Source organism: Melanerpes formicivorus, unplaced genomic scaffold (assembly GCF_026170545.1).
Source record: "Melanerpes formicivorus ecotype bairdi unplaced genomic scaffold, bMelFor1.0.p_v2 SCAF_56, whole genome shotgun sequence".
Lineage (NCBI taxonomy): Eukaryota > Metazoa > Chordata > Aves > Piciformes > Picidae > Melanerpes > Melanerpes formicivorus.
The window spans coordinates 151,547-178,290 of NW_027142408.1; the positions used below are offsets into that span (position 1 = coordinate 151,547).

The 26,744-nt window shown below is 61.7% G+C and overlaps 1 protein-coding gene across 1 annotated transcript; it reads right to left on the minus strand.

Moving 5' to 3' along the window:
- NRBP2 (nuclear receptor binding protein 2) lies at positions 1-26,018 on the minus strand. The gene is given in 19 exon segments (XM_068161070.1): positions 1-2,158; positions 4,388-4,443; positions 5,429-5,492; positions 6,097-6,150; positions 7,589-7,724; positions 8,053-8,103; positions 8,236-8,338; positions 8,949-9,081; positions 11,016-11,048; positions 11,050-11,112; positions 11,690-11,745; positions 12,367-12,450; positions 12,857-12,880; positions 13,502-13,596; positions 13,676-13,716; positions 14,431-14,520; positions 14,680-14,781; positions 15,137-15,259; positions 25,414-26,018. Coding segments are annotated over 19 exon segments (1,494 nt in total). The 5' UTR covers positions 25,531-26,018; the 3' UTR covers positions 1-2,089.
- Positions 26,019-26,744: the final 726 nt, after the last annotated feature.

The following is a 26,744-nucleotide window of genomic DNA, read 5'->3' on the forward strand; positions in this document are numbered from 1 at the left end:
GGTTGTTCAGGGGCTTTATTGATTGGTCAGCTGGCGAGGCTGGCACACAGGGCACAGCTGGCACACAGAGCGCAGCTGGCAGATAGCAAGGCGTCCCCGTGTGGCAAGGAACAGCCCGAGCGAGGTACAATCAGTGCCATGGTGGAGGCAGTGCCACACAGAGCGCGGGCAGGGTCTCATGGAAGCACCCAGCACAGTGCAGAGCATTGGTACAGCACAGAACATTGGTACAGCACAGAGCACTGGCACAGAACATTGGCACAGCATGGGCAGCACAATGTGGGCAGCGCCACATGGAGAACCTGGCACAGTCCACAGCATTGGTACATCATGGAGCACTGGCACAGTGCAGACCATGGGCAGCCAAAGTGGGCAGTGCCACACGGAGAACCTGGCACAGTGCAGAGCACCAGCACAGTGCAGAGCACTGGCACAGCACAGACCATGGGCAGCACAACGCAGGCAGTGCCACATGGAGGACCTGGCACAGCGCAGAGAACCAGCACAGTGCAGAGCATGGGCAGCACAACGCAGGCAGTGCCACATGGAGGACCTGGCACAGTGCAGAGCACTGGCACAGCACAGAGCATGGGCAGCACAATGCAGGCAGTGCCACATGGAGGACCTGGCACAGTGCAGAGCACTGGCACAGACCACCGGCATGGCACAGAGGACAGGCAGCATAACGTGGGCATTGCCACACAGAGCACCTGGAACAGCACAGGACACTGGCACAGGGCACTAGCACAGCACAGAACACCAGCACAACGTGGAAGACTGGCACAGTGCAGGACAATGGCACAGTGCAGAGCACCAGCAAAGTGCAGCATGATTCAGCTGGCTTCCCAGGGCACGGCATGGCACAGCACAGCATGGCACAGCACAGCATGGCTTTGGCATGGCGTTGGTGACAATTCCTGTTCGCGGTCCCTGCCACCCGAGCCCAACGTGGCAGCGCTGGGGATGGTCTTTTTCTCCTGCCCACTGGCAGAACCTCCCCAGATCCACCCCAGAAGCAGGCAGGAAGGGCCCAGGGTGCCCCCTCCAGATGCCAAGAGGCTTTAGGAGGCTGTGAGAGAAACTGGGGAATCAGAAGGGTCCTGCTGAGCACCAGGGAGGCTTCTGCTACTCCTGCTGGATCCAGCTGATGGGTTTGGATGCCTTCTCCTGCCAGATCAAGTCCAGCTCACAAGGTCCTCTCCTCAGCCAATGCCAAGGCCTGCAGATCTACCAAGGCACTGCCATGGTTCTTCTGTGCTGGGGGAAGCTGGGCAGAACAGGAGGGACTGGCAGTTAAGGATGGAGGGCAGTGGACCAGAAGCTCCTCCAGGGCTTCAAGCAGCTCCTCTCCTTGTTCCTCCAGGTGCTACCAGCTGGCAAAGAGGAAGCACAGCTCTGGGACCCGCAGAGAGCAAAGCTGCTTGTTCTGAGGGGCATCTGTGACCTAGGGGATCCTGCAGCAGCTTCCATCCTCAGGCACCTCTGGGAAAGGCTGCAGGGAGCTGCCCGCTCCCCAGCCCCTCTCAGCTGCCTCTGGCTTCTCCTGGCACAGGGGAAACGTCTCCTGCTGGCTGGTGGCTCCTCCAGATGCTGCTGCCGCCCCACAGCACGGCTCCGGCGGGCACCGCTGGTTGGCTGCAGGGGAGGGAGGGCAAGAGTCTGGAAGCCCCCCGGCTGCGGGCACCGTGCTGCTGCCAGCGAGGGAGGGCAGGAGTCTGGAGGACCCCCGGCTGCGGGCACCGTGCTGCTGCCAGCGAGGGTGGGCAGGAGTCTGGAAGCCCCCCGGCTGCGGGCAGCAGGCTGCTGCCAGCGAGGGTGGGCAGGAGTCTGGAAGCCCCCCGGCTGCGGGCACCGTGCTGCTGCCAGCGAGGGAGGGCAGGAGTCTGGAAGCCCCCCGGCTGCGGGCACCGTGCTGCTGCCAGCGAGGGAGGGCAGGAGTCTGGAAGCCCCCCGGCTGCGGGCAGCAGGCTGCTGCCAGCGAGGGAGGGCAGGAGTCTGGAAGCCCCCCGGCTGCGGGCAGCAGGCTGCTGCAGCGGCGGCAGCGTGCCAGGGCGCCGGCTCCGGGCAGGGCTCTGCTGCGGGCGCAGGCTCACAGGGGCGGGGAGCGGTGCTTGTGGAAGGCATTTTCCAGGAAGGTGGCCAGCTTCTCGCAGTCATCCTGAAATAGAACACAACACATGCAGGGCAGCAGCCTGCCTTGGCTGCCGTGCACAGGGGTGGGAAGGGACCTTGAAATCATCCGGCTCCAACCTCCCTCCTGGGACCGAGCTGCTCAAGGTCTCTCCCTACCTGGCCTTGCATACCCCCAGGGAGGGGACATCCACAAGGCTGGGCTGATCCCCAAACTGCTCCTTGCAGCTCTGAAGGCATCTCCAGCGTCACCCCCGCCGTGGCACCAGCTTCTGCAGACACCTCGCGGCCAAGAGCCCCTGGGGAGGGTTCCAGAGCCCCCAGTGTCCCAGCCCTGCCGGCTGGAGCTGTGCCCACATGCCCTGGCAGCTCCCCCACGGTGCAGGACAAGTGTCCTCAGCTCCTCCAGCCCTGGGAGGGAAGCCAGGTGTGACCACCACGGTGTTGTTGTGCTGGGTGAGGAGGACGTCTGCCACTGGTCACATGAGAGCCAAAAATGGGATGGAATCTGCTCAGGAGGAACTGTCCACCCACGAGGAGCAGAGGCTGGGGGACAGCTTGGAGCCTCCACAGCTTCCCTGGGCAACTTGTTCCAGTGCCTCACCACCCTCCTAATGTCTGATCTAAATCCAGCTTCTTCCTCAGACGGTTCCATCTCCAGCCACTGTGTCCCCATCTGAGTTTTGCTGTGGGAGCAGAACAGCTCACAGGCACATCTGGACCATGCTCTGCATGCCACAGTCACTGAGAACACCAAAACCTGGCCAGGAATGGAGCCTTCCTGTGCCAGGTGAAACACCACTCAATGATCTCAGCATTACTCCATGCTCCTGAAGGTCTTTGCCCACCTTAAACGATTCCATAAAGGTGAAAGCACAGATAGGTCCTCAGAGCTTCCAATCTGAAGGACCAGCACAGGTCCAGCCTCTGGCTTAGTTTAGTTTCAACTTAATGAAGTGGCCACTGGCTCTCAGGTTGCTCCTATGGCCACTTGTCTGCAGTGGCCTCACTTGGTCAGTGTCCAGCCCTCGGTCACTGCTGCTCCGAGGCAGCCCTTGGTCACCCCTGCTGCTGAACTGCTGATACTAGGCAAGTCCTTGGCTCCTGAGGGCAGGAGGTGTGGCCCAGGTGGGATCTTTTGTTAGGCTGCTGGAAAACCAACATCTGGGAGCAGGACTCCTTCAGGTGAGGGTGGTGAGACACCAGAACAGGTTGCCTAGGGAGGCTGGAGATGTCCCACTCCTGGAGGTGTTCAAGACCAGGTTGGATGAGGCCCTGAGCATCCTGGTCCAGTGGAAGGTGTCCCTGCCCATGGCAGGGGGGTTGGAACTGGATGATCTTTAAGGTCCCTTCCAACCCAACACATTTCCTGATGCTATGATTCTAGGTCTGGAACAGGAAGCAGAACTCCAGGCTGGGAGTTCAAGGTCTAGATCAGATCACCTCTGAGAGAAAAGGTGTCTGAGACCTATGGGGTAAGGAAGATGCCAGAGAGGGGAAGATGGCTTAAAGGGAGGTCATCTCCTTGGAGGAAGCAGGTGCTTTACAGACCATGGGAGAAGGACCTGTGTGGGCTGTGTTCTGCATCAGGAGTTGCCCCAGCCCCGTGTATGCTGCAGGGTGCAGGAGAAAGCAGCACAGCAGCACGTCAGGGCTGGGCTGCAGGGTCACCACGCTCAGCTGCAGACAAGGAGGAGCTCTAACTGCCCTCTCCTGCAGGGGGACTCCTGAACCTCTCACTCGCCGGCGCTGCCCTGTGTCTAACGTCAGCACCCAGAGGAAGAAGTCCTCCCAGGCTCTGCCTCCAGCCCACAGTCCCAAACTCAGACAAAATCACAAGAAATGGGGGGTGATTTCTGCTGCCTCTCCCCAGGCTGCAGCTCTGGGGGGGCTGGCTGGACTGGGCTGCTCCCAGTTCCTCTGGGGACTCTCTGCAGTGACTCCTCTGGCACAGTGAGTTCAGAGGTGCCCAGGCAACACTGGGACAACTCCTCTGGCAGATGGGAGGTGACCTCAGCTTCCTGCTCTGGTTCTCACCCTGAGGCTGAAGACACCAACCCCACCATCACAGTAGGACTGTCCCTTCAAAACAGCAACCTGGGGCCTGCCATGAGGAAAGTATGGAGGCAAAACCCCAGAGAGCCCAAGCTCCTCTCTCTGGCTGATGGAGGTGGGGTGGAGGAGCTCATTCTGCAGTGTCACAGAGGCTTGGGGACTGCAGCAGCACAATGGAGATGAGGAGTGCTGAGGGCCTTACCTCGTGGATGAACCCATAGTGCACCAGCTCTGTGGCCAAGTCCTTGGAGTTATCAGCTGCAGAGACAAGGCATGATGAAGACATGGAAGCTCCTGCACTCCTAGCTCCTCCTCTACCAGCAAAGCCCTGATCCCAGCCCACAGCACACCTGCGTCACACCTCACCACGCTTCAGGGCACACACTGGGCTGGTTCAGGAACTGCTGGGTAACCCTGGGGCACTCAGAGCTGGGCAGGGAATGGAGCTGCACGAGGTCCAGGAACAAGCCCCAGTCCCATCAAGCCCAGCAGCAGCCTTGGCAACGTGGCACTTTGGGATGTGCCCCATGTTTTGGCTCAGCTCAGCTCATGGAGAGCAGCCAGGCCAGGACCTGGGGCAGCAGAAGATGAGGAGCTGGTGAGGCAGCAGCTCCCACACTCATTCCCAAGCTTTGTGCTTCAATGGGGCAGTCCAGGGGCTCCAGAGGTTCCTGTGTGCTTTAGGAAGAAGCCCACTGTGCTGGACCTCCTCTGAAGAGAAGAGCCCTTCCCTTGGCCATGGGGCTCCCTCAGGGGAGAGTCCACCTTCCCCTTGGACAGGGACTGTGGAGACTGCACCAGTGCTCACAGACTGGCTTGGGCTGGGAGGGACTTTCAAGGTCACCTAGTCCTTGGGCAACTTCCACTAGAGCAGGCTGCTCAAAGCCCTGTCCAACCTGGCCTTGGGAATGGGGGAAGAAGTCACCAGTGTCACCCCAAGAGTCACCCACGGCCACCCCATGCCACGTCTCCCAGGGTGAAAGGCAGGGTCTGGATGGCCACTCACTGAGCTCCAACACCTCCCTAAGGCTGCAGGTTACCACCACATGCCAGGGGCTCCAAGCCCTGGCACAGAGCAGACAAGAGCTGGTTCCACAGAGATCTGAGGGTTTGCTCTGCTCTCCCAGCACAAGAAGGAAGGAAAAGCTGCGTGGAAACCCAACCTGTGTCTAACCCACCCTGCCCAGGGCCACCAGGCAAAGCTGCTGCACTCACACACAAAATGCCCTTGCAGGAAACCTACTGGGCAGCAGGTCATAGCTCAGCTGGCGGTGCAGCTTGTCCTCCAGGATCAGCAGAAGGGTGAGCTGCAGGGAGAAGAGAGGCCTCCTTACCAGATCAGCTTCTCCACAGGACAGGAAGCTGCTGAGTGCCACCAGCACCAGTTACTGCTGGCAGTGGTTGGCTGGGGACTGCCAGGTGCTGGGTGTCTGGGGCAGGGTGGTGTGAGTGTCTTGGAGGGAAGGTCTCTCAACATGAGTCCACCTGCAAGTGTCCAGCTAGAAAGGAGTAGTTAAAAGATGTCCAAAGACATCAAGGTCTCCCTGCCCTGCAGCCAGGTGGCTTTGTTCTTCTCTGGGCTTCTTTTATGACAGAGGGAAAGGGGTAAGTGAAAGTCATCAGGCACTGGAACAGGCTGCCCAGAGAGGTGGTGGAGTCACCATCCCTGGAGGTGTCCAAGAAACAAGGAGATGTGGCACTTCAGGACAGCCTAGTGGTCATGGAGTGTTGGGTGAAGATTGGACTCCATGACCATAGAGGTCTTTTCCAACCTTAATGACTCTGAAATCCTTTGGGTTCTGCAGTACACTACCTGAGACCAGCCTTCATCCCAGCCAGATGCCAGAGGTGGGTTCAAGACCTGCAGGTCTTGCCCCAGTGCCAGGCATGGAGCAGAAGCTGGACACTTACATGCCACTGGGTCTTGTCCTCGTTCAGCTCCATGTTACACTGCATCTGCACCACCTGGAGGAGGAAAGAGCAGGCACCAGAGGGGGTTAGAGCTGCACATGCCCAGCAAGCTCCTCTGCCTGCCTCCAGTGATGGCCAGCAGGCCAGGAGACAGAGGCCAGGGCAAGAAGTGTGACTGATGATGGTGGCTCACAGTGTGCATGACAGCAAACGGCAAACACCAGCTCCTGCCCAAGGGGAGGAATAAACCCTGGCCAGGACATGGGCAGCAGGGGCCTGGCTAGCAGGAGACTTCACTGCTGGGAAGACTCTGGGGCCATGGTGGGCAGCAAGCAGGACATGAGCTGCAACGTGCCTTGGCAGCAGGAGAGGCCAGCAGTGTCCTGGGGCACAGCCAGGGGGTGAGGGAAGTCATTGTTCCTCTTGTTGAACTTCATCCAGGTGCTGCAGCTAATTCTGGCCCCACAGAACAAGGAGGACATTGATGAACTAGAGCAAGTTCAGGGAAGGGCCAGCAAAGTGATCCTGGGCTGGAGGGCTTGTCCTCTGCTGAGAGGCTGAGGGAGCTGGCCTTGTTCAGCCTGGGGACAGGAAGGCTCTGCGGGACGTGACACCAGCCTGCCCCTACCCATGAGGGGGCTGTGCTGCAGCACCAACCTGCTCTGCTCAGGGCTGGTTTCCACAATGGCTTTGGAGGGCTTCACATCCCTACAGAGGAGCCTGGATGGGCTGGATTGATGGGCAGAGGGCAGTGCAATGAAGTTCACCAAGGCCAAGAGCCAGGCCCAGCCCCTGGGTCCCACCAAGGCCGGGAAGGCTCCAGGCTGGGGGCAGAGGGGCTGGAAAGTGCCTGGTAGGAAAGGCCCTGGGGGGTTGGAGGCAGCAGCTGGAGAGGAGCCAGAGAGTGCCCAGGTGGCCAAGAAGGCTACCCCCAGCCTGGCCTGGAGCAGCCCCAGGGTGGGCAGCAGGAGCAGGGCAGGGGTGGTGCCCCTGGGCTGGGCACTGGTGAAGCCACCCCTTGAGTCCTGGGCTCAGGTTGGGGACCTTGACTCTAAGAAGGACCTTGAAGGGCTGGAGGTGTCCAGAAAAGGGCAAGAGAGATGGAGAAGGGTCTGGAGAAGAAGGAGAAGGGTCTGGAGAACTTGTGAGGAGCTGCTGAGGGAGCTGGGGGTGTGGAGCCTGCAGCAAAGGAGGCTGAGGGGAGACCTTGTGGCTCTCTGCAAGCCCCTGAGAGAAGGCTGGAGCTGGGGGGGGGGCGTGAGATCTCTTGTGCCAAACACTGGGCCAAGGGGAAGTGACCTCAAGTTTCCCCAGGGGAGGTTGAGGTTGGCCATGAGGAACAATTTCTGCCCCTTGAGGCTTGTCCAGGCCTGGCTCAGGCTCCTCTGACTGGGGCTGGAGCTCAGGGCATGGCTGAGGGAGAGGGGTTCCTGCATCAGGATGTTGGGCATGGGACCATCCACCTGCTGTCCCCACCTAGGGCTGGCCTTACCTTTCTGGTCTCCACATCAAAGGGCTCTGGGGTGGGAGTCTTGGCCTTCTGAGGGTCCTCCTGGGGCTGGGAGAGCACTCGGGGGAGGGCATGGGGCCTGGACACGGCGAAGTTCATCAGGGGGTAGATCCCATTCCTGGTGCAGACACAGAGGGAGGACAAAAATTGAGCCCTGTCCTCCTGCAGCTCTGGCACAGCTCATCTTTGGAGCTCCATGGCCCTGACCAGGGACCTGCCACCGCAGATTGGCTGCACTAGCAGGTGGGCAGCATGGTGAGGAGGTGGCCCAGGCTTGATTGCCCCTGGGGGGACCTCATCGGGGACCACACATCAAGGTCTGCTGAAAATGGGACCTTCAGCTCCAGTTCTGCCCTTGAGCCTGTCTCCAGGCTGCCCAGGCAGAGACCCTGTGGCCCAGAGCTGGGCAGACCCATCCCAGGCCAGCCAGCACCACCCCAACCCACCTGACATCCTCCAAGAACTTGTCGAGCTCCAGGAAGGAGACCTCCGAGTACCTGGGAGAGAAGGAGGACAAAGCTGGCTGGGGGAAATGCAGAGGTGCTGTGCTGTGAGACCAGGGCCACCTGGCAGGAGACAAGTCCTGGCTCATGGCCACGGCTGCTCCAGAGCCTCTCCCTGATCCTCACCTCCACTGCACCCCAGGCCGCCCCTCCCTGCGGATCTCTGCCATCACCATGTTCAGGTCCAGCTCCTTGATCTTCTCCTCCACCACGTTCTCTGGCATCAGATCTGGGGTGCAGGCAAAAAGGGACCATCATCTGGGAAGTCCATGAGGTGGCTTCTGCAGCATGGCTTCCAGAGAAGGTCTTGGAGCCCCTGCATCTCTCCCCAGCTTGCTGGGACAGTGAGAGGAGCTGGGACAGGCAGGGTGCCCCACAGGTACTCTGCTGGGACAGTGAGAGGAGCTGGGACAGGCAGGGTGCCCCACAAGTACTCTGCTGGGACAGTGAGAGGAGCTGGGACAGGCAGGGTGCCCCACAGGTACTCTGCTGGGACAGTGGCAGGAGCTGGGTGGGCAGGGGGGCACATGGGTGCTCTGCTGGGCCAGTGGCAGGAGCTGGGTGGGCAGGGGGGCACATGGGTGCTCTGCTGGGCCAGTGGCAGGAGCTGGGTGGGCAGGGGGGCACATGGGTGCTCTGGTGGGCCAGTGGCAGGAGCTGGGTGGGCAGGGGGGCACATGGGTGCTCTGCTGGGCCAGTGGCAGGAGCTGGGTGGGCAGGGGGGCACATGGGTGCTCTGCTGGGCCAGTGGCAGGAGCTGGGTGGGCAGGGGGGCACATGGGTGCTCTGCTGGGCCAGTGGCAGGAGCTGGGTGGGCAGGGGGGCACATGGGTGCTCACACTGGTTGTTGATGAAGCAGTGAGCTGCCAGCAGCTTCAGGGAGTGGACCTCGAAGAGCACCCGGTGGAAGAGCAGACTGTTGGCTGTGGGTCGCTTGTCTGGGTTGAGGGTCAGGCAGGACAGAATGAACTCCTGAAGGACAAAGCAAAGGGATCAGCTGGAGGGGAGCAGGACCTGCTCCAGCCCCCCACAGCTACCACAGCTCCCCCTGACACCTCCCAGTGATACTCCCTGGGGTGGGCAGCGGACAGGGGATGTGCTGGGGGACAAGAAATTACCCATGGGCCAGCAATGTGCCCTTGTGGACAGGAAGGCCAAGGGTCCCCTGGGGACATGCAGCAGAGTGTGGCCAGCAGGACAAGGGAGGTTCTCCTGCCCCTCTGCTCTGCCCTGCTCAGCACACAGCTGCACAACTGGGGCCAGGGCTGGGCTCCCCAGCTCACAGCCTGGCAAATGCTGCACAGAGGCCACTGCAGGCTGGGAAGCTGCTGAGAAGACTCTGAGGAGGGAAGAGTGAGGGACCTGGGGCTGCTGAGCCTGGACAGGAGAGGACTCAGAGGGAATCTTCTCAGCATCTGCAGGCTGGGGGACAAGAGGCTGGGGCCAGCCCCTTGCCAGTGGTGGCCAGGGCCAGGCCAAGGGGCAGCAGGCACAAACTGAAAGCCAGAAGGTTCCTTCAGGAGGTGGAGGAGGTGAGCAGGGCAGCTGGGAGTCAGGCTGGCAGGGCTGTCCCCATCCTCCAGCTGCTGCTTGCTCTGAGGGGACACAGCCCGAGGTGTGGCCCTGTGCGTGGCGCCTCCTTGCCAACCGTAACCTGAGCAAAGGCCCTGGAGAAGCCCAGGCAGGGCTCAGGAGGTCCTGCAGCAGGGTTTGCTCTGCAGAGCTTCTCTCTGTTCCCTGCCCAGCCTCGTGCCCAGCAAATCCTGCCAGCTCCCTATGCCAAGAGGGATCAAGTTGTGGTGTCCCCAGGGGTCAGGCACACTGTGCATGCTGTGGGCATCTCCATCCTCACGTGCTACCAGCCTGCTCTCCTCACCAGCAGCCAGGCTTCTGCCCTCTTGGGGGGCAGCATGGGCACAGCCCCCTGCCAGGGGCACATGGGCTGTGGGCTGAGGTACCAACCTTGGGGAATTTTGGTCTCCTCTCCTATGAAACAAGCGACAGGGCAAGAGGAAGCAGCCTCAGGTTGGCCCAGGGGAGGTTGAGGTTGGCCATGACAAAAAATTTCTGCCCCTTGAGGCTTGTGCAGGTCTGGCCCAGGCTGCCCAGGGCAGTGGTGGAGTCCCCAGCTGTGGTGGAGCTGTGGTGCTGAGGGCCATGGTTTGGTGGTGCCCTGGCAATGCTGGGATGGGCTCCATGATCTTGGAGATCTTCTCCAACCCAAATGATTCTGGATGAGGCCAGCATATGCTTGTCCTGAGGACACAAGTGTGTGTGCTGGGGAGAAGCAGGGGGCCAGCAGAGTCCAGGCACCATGGCCATGCCCTTCATGTCTCTCAGACCAACTCAAGAGAGCTGACAACCAAGGCCAAGGATCTCCTGGGGGGCACTCAGAAGAGTGTAGCCAGAAAGTCAGGGGAAGGTCTCCTGCCCCTCTGCTCTGCCCTGGTGAGGCCATAGCTGCACAACTGGGGCCAGTGCTGGGCTCCCCAGTCCAGAGGCTGGGAATTACTGGAGAGAGCCCATTGGAGGCTGGGAAGCCTCTGAGGAGGAAAGGCTGAGAGACCTGGGGCTGTTTAGCCTGGAGAAGAGCAGCCTGAGAAGGGATCTTCTCGATGCTCAGCAAGAGCTAAAGGGTGGGGAGCAAGAGGCCAGCCTCTTGCCAGTGGTGGCCAGGGCCAGGCCAAGGGGCAGCAGGCACAAAGTGGAAGCCAGGAGGTTCCCTCAGGAGCAGCCTCTTGGCTTGGAGGCTTCTGAGCCCTGGAGCAGGCTGCCCAGAGAGGCTGTGGAGTCTCCTTGTGTGGAGAGCTTGCAAAGGCAGCTGGGCCTGGGGATCCTGGGCACCTGCCCTGGGCGAGCTCCAGAGGTCCCCTCCAAGCTGAGCCAAGGGTGCCCGCAGCGCTCACCCGCATGTTGGGGTCGTCCAGCGAGTGGCGCGCCCCGCGCGATGGCCTCCTCGGAGACCCTCGTGTCGCCGTTGCTCTGGATCTCCAGCACGGCCATCTGCGGAGGAACCGGCCCAGGCACAGCTCAGCACGGCCAAGCCTTGGGGCGGTCCCCCAGTGCTGCCTAAAGGACATCCCCCGGCAGGCCCTCACCAGGACCCCCCACCCGGCCAGGCTCTGGACCTCTGTGCTCTCCCGGGCCGCTGGGTCCCTGCCCCTGAGGCCAGTTTCTGGCCGGCTCTGGGCTGCTCGCAGCTCCGCGGTGGGACAGGTGTGGGAGGCACCAGGCAGACCATGGCCACGCTCTGCCCAGGCAAGCTGAGCCTGAGGCAGCAGGGCCTCTTGGAGCAGCACGGTCTGTACCCACCCCTGTGCCCTCCTGCCAGAGCTGCCACAGCCCAAGGAGGAAGAGGAAGCTCCAGCAGAGGCGGCCCAGAGGCACCAGCTGGATGTGGCAAGGGGGAACCGAGCTGCTGCCTCCAGCTGGGCGCTCCAGCGGCAGGAGATGTTCTGCTGGCCCCAGGGAGATGCCTCCATCACTCAGTAGATCCCCAGCTCACAGCCTGGGGAAGGTGCCCAGGCCACCATGGTGCCCAGCAGCTGCTCTGTGCCCAGGGCTGGCTGCAGATCCGTACCTCCAGGGCACACATCCCAAAGGAGAAGATGTCCACAGCCGTCCCGTCTGTCTTCTCTGCAAAGCCAAGCCAGGACCACCTCAGCTCACCTGGTCCTGGTGGCATCTGCCAGGCTTTGGGGTGCCCTCCAGCCACAAGCAGAGCCACAGAGGTGCCCATTCCACACAGGCTCCACATCCCACTGCCCAACAACTATCCCCAAAGTGTACCCACAGTGGTGCCAGGGTCGTGTGGCACCTGCTTGGAGACTCACAGCCAACAGAGCTAGCTGTGACTGCACCCAGTGCTCCTGCAGAGCTCCTCACCCGCATCTGGCACCGGACTCCCCACATCCCTCTATGCCCATGCTTGGCACAGGACTCCCTGCACACCTCTACACCCATGCCTGGCACAGGACTCTCCACATCCCTCTATGCCCATGCTTGGCACAGGACTCCCTGCACACCTCTACACCCATGCCTGGCACAGGACTCCCCACATCCCTCTATGCCCATGCTTGGCACAGGACTCCCTGCACACCTCTACACCCATGCCTGGCACAGGACTCTCCACATCCCTCTATGCCCATGCCTGGCACAGGACTCCCCACATGCCCCTGCACCCACGCCTGGCACAGCGCCCCCGCACGCCCACGGCTGGCACAGGAGCCCCGCAGCCCCGTGCCCCCTGGCACTCACGGCCGTACTCCGGGGGGAAGAAGTGGAGGTTGCGCAGCTCCTCCCTCTCGATCCTGATTGGGCTTCGCAGGTCGTCCGGCAGCGCTGCGGTGGGAAGGGGACACCTCCAGCACCTCCACCCCTCCCAGGGGGCTCTGTGCCCTCTTGCCCAGCAGGGCCGCCCCTGGGCACCCCTCTGCTCCCAGGTCCCAGAGGGACAGGGGTCCCAGGGGGGCCTCTGCGCCCCCCTGCCCACCCAGCCCACCCGTGGGCACCCTTCTGCTTCCATGTCCTGGCTGCCTGCAGAGCCCAGCGGCTCCTCAGAGGCACCATGCCCCCATGCCCCGCGGTGAGAGGTGCCCAGGGCTTGCAGGGGAGGAGCCCCGGAGGTGTGGAAGGGGTTGGAAGGGACCCCTGCAGATCATCCCGTCCCAGCCCCTGCCAGAGCAGAGGGAGACTGACCCAGGGATGGGAGCTAGGTGGCAGCGAGAGGTGGCAGAGAGGCACTCACCATTCGCAAACACCCGGTGCCAGACTGCCGGGCAGCACCAGGGCGGGCACACGACAGGCAAGGAGTGGAGGAGAGAGAAGAAAGCGTTCCAACCCTTGCTCACCACCACCCACACCCCTTCACACCACTCCAACATCACCCCAACGCCATCCCATACCACCCCAACATCACCCCAACACCATCCTATACCAACCCAACATCACCCCAACACCATCCCACACCACCCCAACATCACCCCAACACCATCCTATACCAACCCAACATCACCCCAACACCATCCCACACCACCCCAACATCACCCCAACACCATCCCACACCACCCCAACACCATCCCACACCACCCCAACATCATCCCACACCACCTCACACCACCCCAACATCACCCCAACACCATCCCACACCACCCCACACCACCCCAACACCATCCCACACCACCTCAACATCACCCCAACATCATCCCACACCACCTCACACCACCTAACACCATCCCACATCACCCCAACACCATCCCACACCACCCCAACACCACCTCACACCACCCCAACATCATCCCAACACCATCCCACACCACTGAACACCACCCACACCACCTCAACCCCACCTCCCCATGTCCCTCAGTGCCAGCCTCCTGCAGCAGGTGCCCACCAGAGCCAATCTTGATGAGCCCATTGTGCTGGATGAAGATGGTGTCACTGGTGAGGTTGCCATGGATGATGGGAGGCTCACAGGAGTGCAGGAAGCTGGGGGGCACAGAGCTGTCCTGAGCACCTCACCTGTGCCCAGGGACAGGCAGGGCAGTGCCAGCTGTGCCCTCCTTACCTGAGGGCAGACAGGATCTGGGTGCACCAACGCTTCCAGGCCTAGGGCAGAGACCAGAGCTCCCATCAGTGACCAGCAGCAGCTGTGCCTGATCCCTGCCCCCCATGGCCCAGGGGGACATCTGGCCCCCACAGAGCTGCTGCCCAAGGGACTGCCAGGTGCTGTGCCACCCTCAGCAGCCTCCTTCCCAGCCCCTGCCTGGAGGACACCACCAAGTGCTGGTGGAAGCAGGAACAGCAGGTGCCAGCTCTGGCAGTGGGGTCCATGGTGCTCACCGACAGTTGGAGCAGTGCCAGGCTGGCACCAGACCGAGCTCCATCCTCCCTGGGCACCTCTCAAGGTCAAGCACAGAGCCCCAGAAGGGTCCCCCCAGTCCTCAGCCAGTGGAGCCCTGCCTGCAGAACCCAGCCCAGCCCCACGGGCAGTGGGTTTGCGGGTGGCACTGGTCCCTCGCCGAGGCTGCTGGAGAAGCAGCTCCCTCCTGAAGCCCAGGCAGCAGCAGAACCTCACTGCTGCAGCTTCCAGAAGGTTCCCCACACCCAAGGCAGGTCCCAGCAGCAGGATCCTATCTTGGGCTCTAGCTCTGACGACCACCAAGGTGCCACCACCCGACAGCAGAGAGTGCCTGGGTAGCCTGGGCAGCAACCACACACCTGCTCGACCTTCTAAGTGATCAGAAACCTTCTCTGTGCCAGCAGGTACAGAGCTGCCCAGCCATGCTCCCAGGGCCCCCTGTGCTGCTCCCAGGAACCCACCCTGGCATTCATGGCCTTGTGGTTCTTCTTGGTCTTCTTCAGGAACTGCTTCAGGCTCCCCGAGGACACGTACTCCGTGATGAAGATGACCTGGCAGGGAGGGGCAGCATCAGCTCCCTGAGGGTCCTGCCCCCTTCCAGTGGGCAGCATGGAGCCCTGGCAGGGCCAGGAGCAGGGCTGGGATCCCCCCCACACTGGTGTCCCTCCCCCAGCCTGGAGATCCCTGCAGACCCTCTGAGCCCTCCCTACCCGAGCCTTCAAGTCCTTCACATCCAGCCAGTACTTGTGGAGCTTCACGATGTTGGGGTGATCCACCAGCACCAGCTGCTCAAACATGGTCTTGATCTTCTCCTGTGGGCAGAAGAGGACAGGGTGGGTGCCAAGTACCAGGAGGACACCTCTGAAAGCGAGGGGATGGTGGCTGGGGAGGGGGCTGTGCCCCTGGGCATGGGAAAGCTGGGACTGGGGGGCAGCCGACAAGGGAGCTGCCTCTGAGAGGCCAGGGACAGCTCAGTGCCAGGGGGGTGGGAGCACAGCATGAGGTGGGCCCACACCACCAGGCACCAGCAATGCCAGGGTGGGTAGGCACAGTCCCTAATGGGCCCCTGACCCTGGTGGGTCACTGACTGAAGCGTGCCAGGCACGACAGGCACCAGCGATGCCCGGGGCTGGTGGGCAAGGACACTGCTGTGTGTGTGACACCAACCTCATGAGCTTTGAAGGCCTTCTTGTCAGTGAAGAGCAGCTCATTCCACACCACCTCCACGCCCTCCTCTGTGTCCATGGCCAGGAAGGTGCTCTGGATGCCAGGCATGTTGCCCTGGTTCACCTGCAGGCATGGGAAGGGGTGAGACAGCCTGGCTGTGCCCTGACCACGGCCTCCAGGCTGCTGGAGGCACATCCTGTAGGAACATGGCCCTGAGGTCTCTGCTGGAGGACTGCCAGGTAAGGGGAGCAAACCCCTGTCTGCTGCCTGTTCTGCCCTCAGGACCTGCCTGCTCAGCACCCTGAGCACTGCAGCAGCTGGCACCACTTCTCCAGGGTCTGAGTGCACAGGAGAGAGGCAGCATGGGGTCAGTTCCCATGCCAGCTCCCCCCTGAGTGCATTCAGCACAGCAAGGTTCTTCCAGCTTCCTCACCCCTCTGGGTCATGGAATGCTTTGGGTTGGAAGAGACCTTTAAGCTGATGGAGTCCACCCAGCACTGCCAGGGCACCACCAAACCAAGGTCTTCAGCACCAAAGCTTGACAACTCGGAAACCCTTCCAGGGATGGAGACTCCACCACTGCCCAATGCTTGGCACAAGAGATCTCAGCCCCACCTGGCTCCAGCCTCCTCTCAGGGACTTGCAGAGAGCCACAAGGTCTCCCCTCAGCCTCCTTTGCTGCAGGCTCCACACCCCCAGGTCCCTCAGCTGCTCCTCACAAGTTCTCCAGACCCTTCCCCAGCTCCCTTGCCCTTTCCTGGACACCTCCAGCCCCTCAAGGTCCTTCTTGGAGACAGAGGCCCAAATGTGACTCAAGGTGTGGCCTCACCAGTGCCCATTAGGCATGAAAAGAGGATTGTTCTGTGGCTGCCAGGGCAGAGCCCTGCTGTGTCCCAGGGCAGCTGTGGGCACAGACGTGGGCACACAGCACCCCCGGCACTGGCAGGGCACAGCCGGGCAGCTCGTGGCCCAGTTCCTGCTGCAGACACACAAAGCACCTCTGTTCCTTGTTCTCCACACTCCAGGCTCCACCAGCTCCACAGAGCCCAGCACAGAGCAGCCAGTGACCACAGCCCCCCAGTGCTCCCAGCAGCCAGGCAGTGCTCCCGGTGTAGGCACAGCCCAATCGGAAGTGCCCAGCATGGGCACTGCTTGGGCGCAGTAGGGACACAGCCCAGCCCTCACCCACAAGATCCTCCAATCCCAGCCTGGTGGGGTGGGAAGGGAGCTCTGGAGCTCACCCAGGGCAGCCCCCCTGCTCCAGCAGGGGCACCCCCAGCAGGTGCCCAGGATCCCCAGGCCCAGCTGCCTTTGCAAGCTCTCCACACAAGGAGACTCCACAACCTCTCTGGGCAGCCTGCTCCAGGGCTCAGAAGCCTCCAAGCCAAGAGGTTGCTCCTGAGGGAACCTCCTGGCTTCCACTTTGTGCCTGCTGCCCCTTGGCCTGGCCCTGGCCACCACTGGCAAGGGGCTGGCCTCTTGTCCCCCACCCTTTAGCTCTTGCTGAGCATTGAGAAGATCCCTTCTCAGGCTGCTCTTCTCCAGGCTAAACAGCCCCAGGTCTCTCAGCCTTTCCTCCTCAGAGTCTTCCCAGCCTCCAGTGGGCTCTCTCCAGTAGTTCCCAGCCTCTGGACTGGGGAGCCCAGCACTGGCCCCAGTTGTGCAGCTATGGCCTCACCAGGGCAGAGCAGAGGGGCAGGAGACCTTCCCCTGACTTTCTGGCTACAGTCTTCTGAGTGCCCCCCAGGAGATCCTTGGCCTTCTTGGCCACAAGTGCACAGTGCTGGCTGATGAGCAGGCAGAACGTTCCCTGCTCCGAGCAGACCTCAACCTTCTCCATCCGGTGCTGCAGAACAACCAGGCTGGGGCTGAGCAGCTGCCCCGAGCTCCACAGGCAGACAGACACTGCCTTATGCACATGGACACCTCTGGGGTCAGAAGGAACCAGCCCTGGGTCACCTTGGTGTCCCCAGGCTGTGCTGTCAGGAGTTCCCGGCAGCCCCGTGCGCTGCTGCTGGTGGGCACACAGAGGGGAAGAGGCTGGGGACCTCCCTGCTCAGGCAGCTTCCAGGCAGGAGCCAGCCCCCAAGCTCACTGGGGACGCAGCAGCCGAGGTTTGCAGGAGATCAGGTGGCTCCTTACAATAAACCACTGCCTTCTCCACCTCACTGGGCATGCAGCTGGCCGGAGGAGCAGGCTCAGTGTGGGGGTTCTGGGGCCCTGGGAGAGCAGGGGTGGCACAGGGCAGGAGATGCTGGCATTTAGACTAGGCTTGGAGAAGAAAACAAACACAAGCTGGGTTGTCAGCTCTCTTGAGTTGCTCTGGGAGATGTGAAGGGCATGGCCATGGTGCCTGGACTCTGCTGGCCCCCTGCTTCTCCCCAGCACACACACTTGTGTCCTCAGGACAAGCATATGCTGGCCTCATCCAGAATCATTTGGGTTGGAGAAGATCTCCAAGATCATGAAGCCCATCCCAGCACTGCCAGGGCACCACCAAACCATGGCCCTCAGCACCACAGCTCCACCACAGCTGGGGACTCCACCACTGCCCTGGGCAGCCTGGGCCAGACCTGCACAAGCCTCAAGGGGCAGAAATTTTTTTGCCATGGCCAACCTCAGCCTCCCCTGGGCCAACCTGAGGCTGCTTCCTCTTGCCCTGTTGCTTGTTTCATAGGAGAGGAGACCAAAATTCCCCAAGGTTGGCACCTCAGCCCACAGCCCATGTGCCCCTGGCAGGGGGCTGTGCCCATGCTGCCCCCCAAGAGGGCAGAAGCCTGGCTGCTGGCGAGGAGAGCAGGCTGGTAGCACGTGAGGATGGAGATGCCCACAGCATGCACAGTGTGCCTGACCCCTGGGGACACCACAACTTGATCCCTCTTGGCATAGGGAGCTGGCAGGATTTGCTGGGCACGAGGCTGGGCAGGGAACAGAGAGAAGCTCTGCAGAGCAAACCCTGCTGCAGGACCTCCTGAGCCCTGCCTGGGCTTCTCCAGGGCCTTTGCTCAGGTTACGGTTGGCAAGGAGGCGCCACGCACAGGGCCACACCTCGGGCTGTGTCCCCTCAGAGCAAGCAGCAGCTGGAGGATGGGGACAGCCCTGCCAGCCTGACTCCCAGCTGCCCTGCTCACCTCCATGGCCCCAGGCTCAGCAGAACCTATCCTGCCCTCTTCACCCCACGCTGTGGCCCTGGGCAGTGGCTGAGCCTGCAGTGGCCCCTCAGCCCCCCACGCACAGGGCAGCGGAGGGGGGCAGGTGGAGCTGTCCCCAGGGACGGCAGCTGGAGCAGGTCCTGCAAGAGCAGCAGAGAGTGGGCAGTGGGCATCTGAGGGTGAGGAGCTCACCCAGACTCCAGGCACCCAGGGGTGAGGGGGGCACCCGTGTGTCAGAGCCCTTTCCTGTACATCTGAATCAAGAAAGATAAAATCACCTCTGTCCCCCACCCAGGCGACAGCTGCCCGGAGTGGGAGTGGGGGGGTAGAAAGACCACCGGAAATATGCAAGAGGTCAAACACATCCTGGCCAGATTAGCCCAGGAATACGTGACCAAGGCGGAGGCCACACTGGTGCCGACCCCCTGGAAGGCGCAACAAAGGCTGAGCTCTGTTGAGAAGGACCTGCCTGATGGGGCAGCTCTGCCCCGCGGAGAGCACACCCGGCAGGCACACAGCAGGGACGTGAGCCGGCTGTGGAGTGGGTGAAGCTGCAGTGGATGAACCAGGAACAGCACAAAAGCCCTGAACTACACCAGCTTAGAAAGGAAGATCAGCGTGGCTCAGCCTGGAAGCAGCAGTCCGGGGCGCCTCACCACCACAGACCGTGCCGTGCCCTAAGCTTTGCCTGCTGCCCAAGACAAGAGCTCCGGCAGAGGAGAGCAGACTCCCCTGAAGACAGCACACTCTGCTGAAGACAGCACAGGCTGGAAACGTCACAGGACAACACCAGCTGAAAAGAACTTGGGCTTTAGACACTCTCTCTCTCCCCTCCTCCAGCCCAGGACACGACAAGAACCCTGAACATCTCCTCCTCTCCCTCCCCTCCCTTCCTCGGACCTGCTCCAGCCAAAGAAAGCGTCTGGGGGGGTTGGTAATACAATTCCTTTCCGGCTCTCTCTCTCTCTGCATTTTAACTCTCTCTCTCTCTCTCTCTCTCTCCCTTCTACTGTTCTGTCCACGTTATCCTTTAATAAATAGCCTTGCTTTTGGTGTTTGGCCTCCTTTGTGCCTTAATTCCACAGCACAGGAATGTTCAAACCAGAACCCAGTCTCTCTCCCCCGTTGGACTCTGACCCCATGGGCAGGGCTGTGGGTACCAGGGGGTGAGGGGGTCACACAGGGTCAGGGCAGGGAGTACCTGGGCACAGGGGGCATCACTCACAGTGAGGGGTACCTGGGGGTGAGCAGCCCACCCAGGGTCCTGCTGTGGGATTCTCTGAAGAGCCAACTCAGCCCCCACCCTGAGCTGGGGTCTCTGCCTGGGGTGGGACACCTGGTGGCACAGCTCCCAGCCCCTTTATCCCCAGGGACGTGGCCAGCACCAGCAGCAGCACCAAGCGACTCTGGAGCAACCTGAGCCTAGCAGGATGTCACCTCATGGCAGGGACACCAGAGGCTGTGACAGAAGAGCTGCCAGGTGACATCCATCTGCAGCCCACAGCAGGACATCAGCTCCAGCCTGCAGGTATGCTGGTGGCTCTGCAGGAGCTGGAGCAGGGGCAGAAACAGGAGCAGGGGCAGAAGCAGGAGGAGAGGCAGCAGGGGCAGGGGGAGAGGCAGCAGGGGCAGGGGGAGAGGCAGCAGGGGCAGGGGGAGAGGCAGCAGGGGCAGGGGGAGAGGCAGGAGCAGGAGGAGACATCTGCAGTGCCCGCTAAACCTGTTCTCCCCGGTGCTCCTGTTACACAACCAGCAGGTGAAGGGAACTCAACAGACAGAAAATATTTGGATTCCAGAGGAGCATTTGGGTCCCACCCTCACAAAACCACCTTCTCAGCACTACCTGAACTGCACTGGACACAGCAGGGGCCAGCAGAGCCGGGGCTGAGAGGGACCCATGGCCAGCACCACAAGATGTGCAGCAGCAGAGCTCTCCCACCCCAGAGGCACCTGCTCCGTCCAGCCCTTGGACATGGACTCTCCCAGCCCATCCCTGCCAGCAGCAGCAGGAGGAGGTCACTGTTTAACACCTGGTGACTGCAAAAAGAATCCCCATGTCCCTGAGTCCCAGCATGGCAGCAGGTGAAAGGGGCCTCTGGAGCTCACTCAGTGCAGCCCCCTTCATCAGCCTCTTGCCCCCCACCCTTTAGCTCTTGCTGAGCATTGAGAAGAAGCCCTCTCAGGCAGCTCCCCTCCAGGCTCAACAGCCCCAGATCCCTCAGCCTAGCCCATAAAGAACCTCTTATCCCTGCAAGATCTGGAGCAGAACTGGCCTGGTGCTGGCAGGAGGGGGCTGGACATCCCTGTGCCCAGCAGCTGCTGCAGCAAACCCTGGAGTACGTGTTCTGCTTCCTGCACTGGGCACAGAGGCAGGAGGGGAGAGAACTAAGAGAGAACCTGAGTGATGAAGGCAACACAAGCGGTGTCTCCATCCACAAGCACCTGGCCAGTGGGCAGGGGGCAGCTAGACCCCGGGGCCTGTTTGCTTCAGCCCAGGAGGTGTTGGCTGCACCCACAGGAGAGGTTGGCTTCACACCAGGAGCCGTTTGCCTCCAGGCAGGAGACTCGAGTCCTGGCTGAGCACTGCCCTGAGCCACTCCCCAGCTCAGTGGCACCTCAGAAATTCACTGGCTCATCCCTGAGCCCAGGGCCAGGTGGCGGGGGGGATGGAGAAGACTCTGCAGAACCTAGCAGGGAAGGAGAAGGGTCCCTACCACCAGCATGAGCTGAGCATGAGGGAGGGAGGCAGGCAGAGCCTGGGTGGGTTGGGCTGGGAGCAGGAAGGGACAAGGACAAGCTGGGCACACAGCATCCCAGGCCCCCAGTGCCTGCCAGTCCAAACTGCAGGCAAATGCCCACTAAACAGGGGTCATCCAGAAGGTGATGGACTGCCCTGGTGATTCCATTCCAGCTGGAGAAACCCAAACAGCAACAACCCCTCAGGAGCTGGGTAGCAGAGCAGCAACCAGCAGGAACCATCCCCATTAAAAGGGATGCATTGGGACAGGGATTTCCCCCTCTGCTGTGCTGGCACCCAGCAGACCCAGATGAAGATCTGAGCAGTTTGGTCTCCAGGAGAGCCACCAGCCCACCTCACCAACCAGCTCCTGATTGTTGTGGTGATGCCAACGCCACCAAATGCCAGGAGCACATGATCACCCTCAGCCCATTCAGTGATGTGGCTGTGGGACACCTCTCTGGTCACAGAGGTGGCACACAAAAGGCCCCAGGGCTGAGCAAGCTCTCTGGCTACAGCAGAGAGAAGACCTGGATCTTCTCTGGTTACACAAGAGAGGAAGGAGAGAGGAGACACAGGCCCAAGAGGAGAAGCCTCCAATACCTATCCACTGTGAACAATGCCCCCAAGTAGGAAGACCAGGCAGGGGGCAACACAGGCTTGGTGAAACCAGAAAGGACCCAAACTAGGGGCATGCCAGCAGCTGCCAGCCTGCTGAGCCCAGAGCTGGGCAGGTGTGGGGCATGGCAGAGAAGGCCAGCAGGCAGGAGGTGTCCTGGGAGCTCCCCCAAGAGCTCTCTGAAACAGGAGGTGCTGCGGTGGAGCAGAGGGAGGGGAACAATGAGCATGTTAGGGCAGGAGAGAGGACAAGCCCCAGCTCCAACCTCCACCACGCTGACGTCAGGTCCCTGCCAGCAGCAGAACAAGGCCAGGGATTGTTCCACCCGCGGGGCTCAGCCAGGATCAGGGGAGCCTTGGGAGGGGGAAGGAGCACAGGGAGAGGAGACCTGGAAGGTGACAAGGAGGAGGCTGGGTCCAACCCAGTCCTGCCTGTGTCTGGACTCCATGCTGAGAAGACCACATCTATCTGTCCCTGAGTTCTGCCACCCCAGGTCCAGCAACCTCACCTGGTGTTCCAAACAAGCCCACTTAAACCCACCCCAGGCTGTCCCACCTCCAGCTTGGGGCACGGGCCAAAGCCTTGTGCCAGTGGCCTGCCCAACCATCCACGGGCACCAGCAAGTCCATCCTGGGATGTCCACAGTGAAGCTGTGGCACCAGCATGGGCAGGAGAGCAGAGGGCAGGAGCAGAGCCAGCCAAGCCCCTGGCTGCTCCCCTCAGTGGAAAGAAGGATTGCCCCAAATCACTCGATTTCCCTCAGATCCTCCTTCAGCAGCTCCTCCCCACCCTCCTGTTCTCCTTCTCCTGCTGCTTCTGCGAGTTACAGCTCCTGCTTGGAGGGCTGGGTAGCATCAACCCTTCTCCTAAACCTGGTGCCCAAAGTGGACTATTTCAGGCAAAATCATGCCTGGCCCTGCTCCATCTCCACCAGCCAAGCTGGAGCTGGGGCACCACGGCGCAGAACATGGTGATGGAGGCCACAGCAGAGCTCCAAGTTGCAGAAAGCTCTGAAGCTCAGCGCTGTGAAACAGCTGAGCTTTGCCCCAGCTCCTCTGAAGGGAACAGCCTGAGGAACACCAAGAGTAACCCAGAGCATGGTCCACAGGCAGGGCAGCAGGTGGGGACACCTGGAGATGGGCAGGAGAGGATGGAGAGGTGGCTGAGATAACAAGCTGAACCTGGTCAATGTGGTGCTAGTGAACAGTGGTCACCAGTGGTCATTAGTGGTGACCAGTGCTCAGCAGCAGTGTCCACAACCAATGGTTGGACTCAATGGCCCTTACATTCTCTTCCAACTAGCATGATTCCACGGTTCCATGATCTGTGGGTTCTGGAGTCCTCTCTCCAATGGATGAAGGGTTTGTGCAAGCAGCAGGAATGCCACCAGCCTGTTCTGGGTCCCAAAGGTCACCCAGCAACCTGTGTGCAGAGAAGGAGCACTGCAGAGCTTCTCACACAAGCAGCAAACCACTTGGTTCCTCTTCCTGGCCACTCCAACTCCTTCAGGAGACTAGGAAAAGTAAATGGAGTCACCAGAGAAACAACTTCTGAGAGAACTTCTCTTCTCACGTGGAAACATCCCCACAGCAGTGCTCCTGGGCTGCTCCTCCACAGGGATCCAGGGGAGAAGGGAAGGAGGCAGAGCACAGGCAGCGCTGCCACCCGACACGACGTCCCCAAGCATCACAAGACATTCTCCACACGTTCTCCACACACTCTGAGTCCTGAACTATTCCTGGCAGCCTGTGACTTCCCATCCACGAGGAATGTTTTGTCACCAGCAGGTGAAGGATGTTGTGAGGGAAACATTCTCCTCCCTGGTGGCCCTGGCCACGCTCAGCCCTGCATGAAGACCTTAGCAGGTTTTAGCTGTTGCTCTCTGTACCTGATGGTGGTGTGATGAGGCACCTGGGGAGCTGAGCTGCTGCTCTGTGTTCTGGTGGAGCTGTGACAGCCATGGTGTCATCCTCTGCACGTGTCACTAACACACCAGCAGCTCCTTGCAGACTGTGCCACAGAGCACTGTGGTTTGAACATGGGACGGGATGGGGTGGGATGGGATGAGGTGGGATGGGATGAGGTGGGATGGGATGGGATGGGATGGGAGGCTTGACAGAATCAGAGAATCATGGAACCTTTGGGTTGGAAGAGACCTCCAAGCTCCTGGAGTCCAACCAGTGACCCAGCACTGCCAGGGCACCCCCAAACCATGGCCCTCAGCACCACAGCTCCAGGGCTTGGAAACTCCTCCAGGGATGGGGACTCCAACACTGCCCTGGGCAGCCTGGGCCAGGCCTGCACAAGCCTCAAGGGGCAGAAATTGTTCCTCATGGCCAACCTCAACCTTCCCTGGGGAAACTTAAGGCCACTTCCTCTTGGCCCAATGCTTGGCACAAGAGCTCTCAGCCCCAGCTGGCTGCAGCCTCCTCTCAGGGGCTTGCAGAGAGCCACAAGGTCTCCCCTCAGCCTCCTTTGCTGCAGGCTCCACACCCCCAGCTCCCTCAGCAATTCCTTTTTCTCCAGACCCTTCCCCAGCTCCCTTGCCCTTCTCTGGACACCTCCAGCCCCGCAAGGTTCCTACTGGAGTCAGGGACCCCAACCTGACCCCAGGACTCAAAGGGTGGCCTCCCCAGTGCCTGCTAGTGCAGGGGGACCATCCCTGCCCTCCTCCTGCTGGCCACTTCAGCTTGCCAGCCGCTGCTGAGGGTGTGATGCTGGAGCCCATCACCCAGTTATGCCACCACACCACGAAACACTCTGCAGCCTCATTGCCACTGTCCTCCCACGTGCCCCTGCCCACCATCCCCACCTCTCCTTACAGGTGGCACAGGGACCGACCACCAGAGCACAGTGGGGGGCTGAGGTGAGATGAGGTGGTCCAGAGCCCTTGTCTGGAGAGGAGGAACCAGGTGCCTAGCTCTGGGGGTGGAGGTGTCCAGGGTGAAGGGGCACAGGGACCAGTCCTGTCACCACCGTTCACCGACAGTCTATTCCTGCAGCAGCTGCCCAAGCAGTGACCCACGGCCACCAGCCTGGCCCAGGAAAACCTGACAGGACCCAGCTTGGTGCCAGCTCCTGCCCCACACCGGGCATGGCTCCTGGCACCAGGCACCCAGCACCGGGGCATAGCAAGCCCAACTTCTCATACATGGCACAGCCTGACTCCAGGCATCCCACACCAGGCACCCTACACTGGAACACCCACACCAGGCACCCTCACAACGGGCACTGCACTCTGGGCACCCCGCACCAGGGCATGACAAGCCCAGCTCCCAGCTTCCCATACTGGGTCATAGCCTGGCTTCCCGCTCCGGGCATCCCGCACCAGGGCACGGCAAGCCCAGCTTCCCATACATGGCGCAGCCCAGCTCCCTGTGCTGGGCTCTGAGCTGCTCCCCACACCAAGACACCCTGCACTGGGACACCCCGCACCGAGCACCCTGTACCGGGCACGGCAAGCCAAGCTTCCCACACTGGAGCACAGCCTAGCTCCCTGCACTGGGCACCCCACACCAGACACCCCGCACCGGGACACGGCAAGCCCAGCTTCCCATACCGGAACACAGCCTGGCTCCCCACACCGAGCTCGTCACACCGAGATCCAGCCCAGGTCCCGCACCAGGACCCCCTCCCCGGGGCTCCCCTTCCCCGGAGCTGCTCCCTCGATCCCGCAGCCGCGGCCATGACCGGGTGCCGGCCGCGCTGCCCTGTCCCGGTCTCTGTCCCCAGTCCCTGTCCCGCTGCCCGTCCCGGTGCCCGCACGCACCTGCTCTCGGCGCTTGTGCCAGCGCCCGCAGGGGCTCTCCTCCAGCACCTCGCTCTCCTCCTCGCTCTCCTCCTCCTTCTCCTGCGCCAGCCGCGCGTCCGGCTCCGGCACCGCCATCCCGGGCCGAACCAGGCTGAGCCGAGCCGAGTCTCCCCGAGCCAAGCCGAACTGCGGGCTGACGGCGCGGAGCTGCTCTGAGCCGAGTCGAGCTGCTCTGAACCGAACCAAGCCGAGCTGAGCCGAGCTACGCCGGGAGCCGAACTGAACCGAGCCGAGCTGCGCCGACCTAAGCCGAGCCGCGGGCCGGCGGCGAGGAGCCGAGGCGCTCCGAGCCGCTCCGAGCCGAGTGTCTCCGAACTCAGCCGAGTCTATCCGAGACGAGCCGAACCGGGAGCTGCCAGAGCCGAACCCCTTCGAACCGAACCGAACCGAACCGCTCCGAACCGAGCTGCTCCGAGCTGCGGCTCTGCAAAGCCGACCCGCTCCGAAACGAGCCCGGACCGCTCCGATCGGTTCGGAACGGATCGGAGCTGTACCGAACCGAGCCGATCCGCACCGAATCGCACCGAGCCGCTCGGAGCCCAGCCGCGGGCTGTCAGCGCCGCGGGGCCGTCCCGGGCTCGTCCCGCCCCGCTCCGGACGTGCTGCCGCGCACGGCCCGCCCCGCGCCGCCCCGCCCGGTCCGGCCCGGTCCCGGCACCTCGCCGACGCTCCGGAGCCCCGTCGAGCCCGTCTGGGTTCCCCCCGCAGCCCCGCTCCCCGCAGGGCCCGGAGCCCGGCCCCGCACCCTCCGCTGGGCCTCTCTTCCCCCGGCCTCTGGCCAGGCCCCTCTCGGCGGGGCCCCCGAGCTCCCCCGGCCCTCCCGGCAGCCCCGAGCGCTGCCGCCTGCCTCCCCAGACTGCCACGGCCATCACCTCCACCATCACCATCATCACCTCCACCATCATCATCATCACCTCCACCATCATCATCATCACCTCCACCATCATTATCATCACCTCCACCATCATTATCACCTCCATCACCATCATCACCTCCACCATCATCATCATCACCTCCATCATCATCACCTCCACCATCATCATCATCACCTCCACCATCATCATCACCTCCATCACCATCATCACCTCCACCATCATTATCATCTCCACCACCATCATCACTTCCACCATCACCATCATCACCTCCACCATCATCATCATCACCTCCACCATCATCATCATCACCTCCACCATCATCATCACCTCCATCACCACCATCACCTCCACCATCACCGCCATGACCTCCACCATAATCATCATCCCCTCCACTATCACCTCCACCCTCATCAT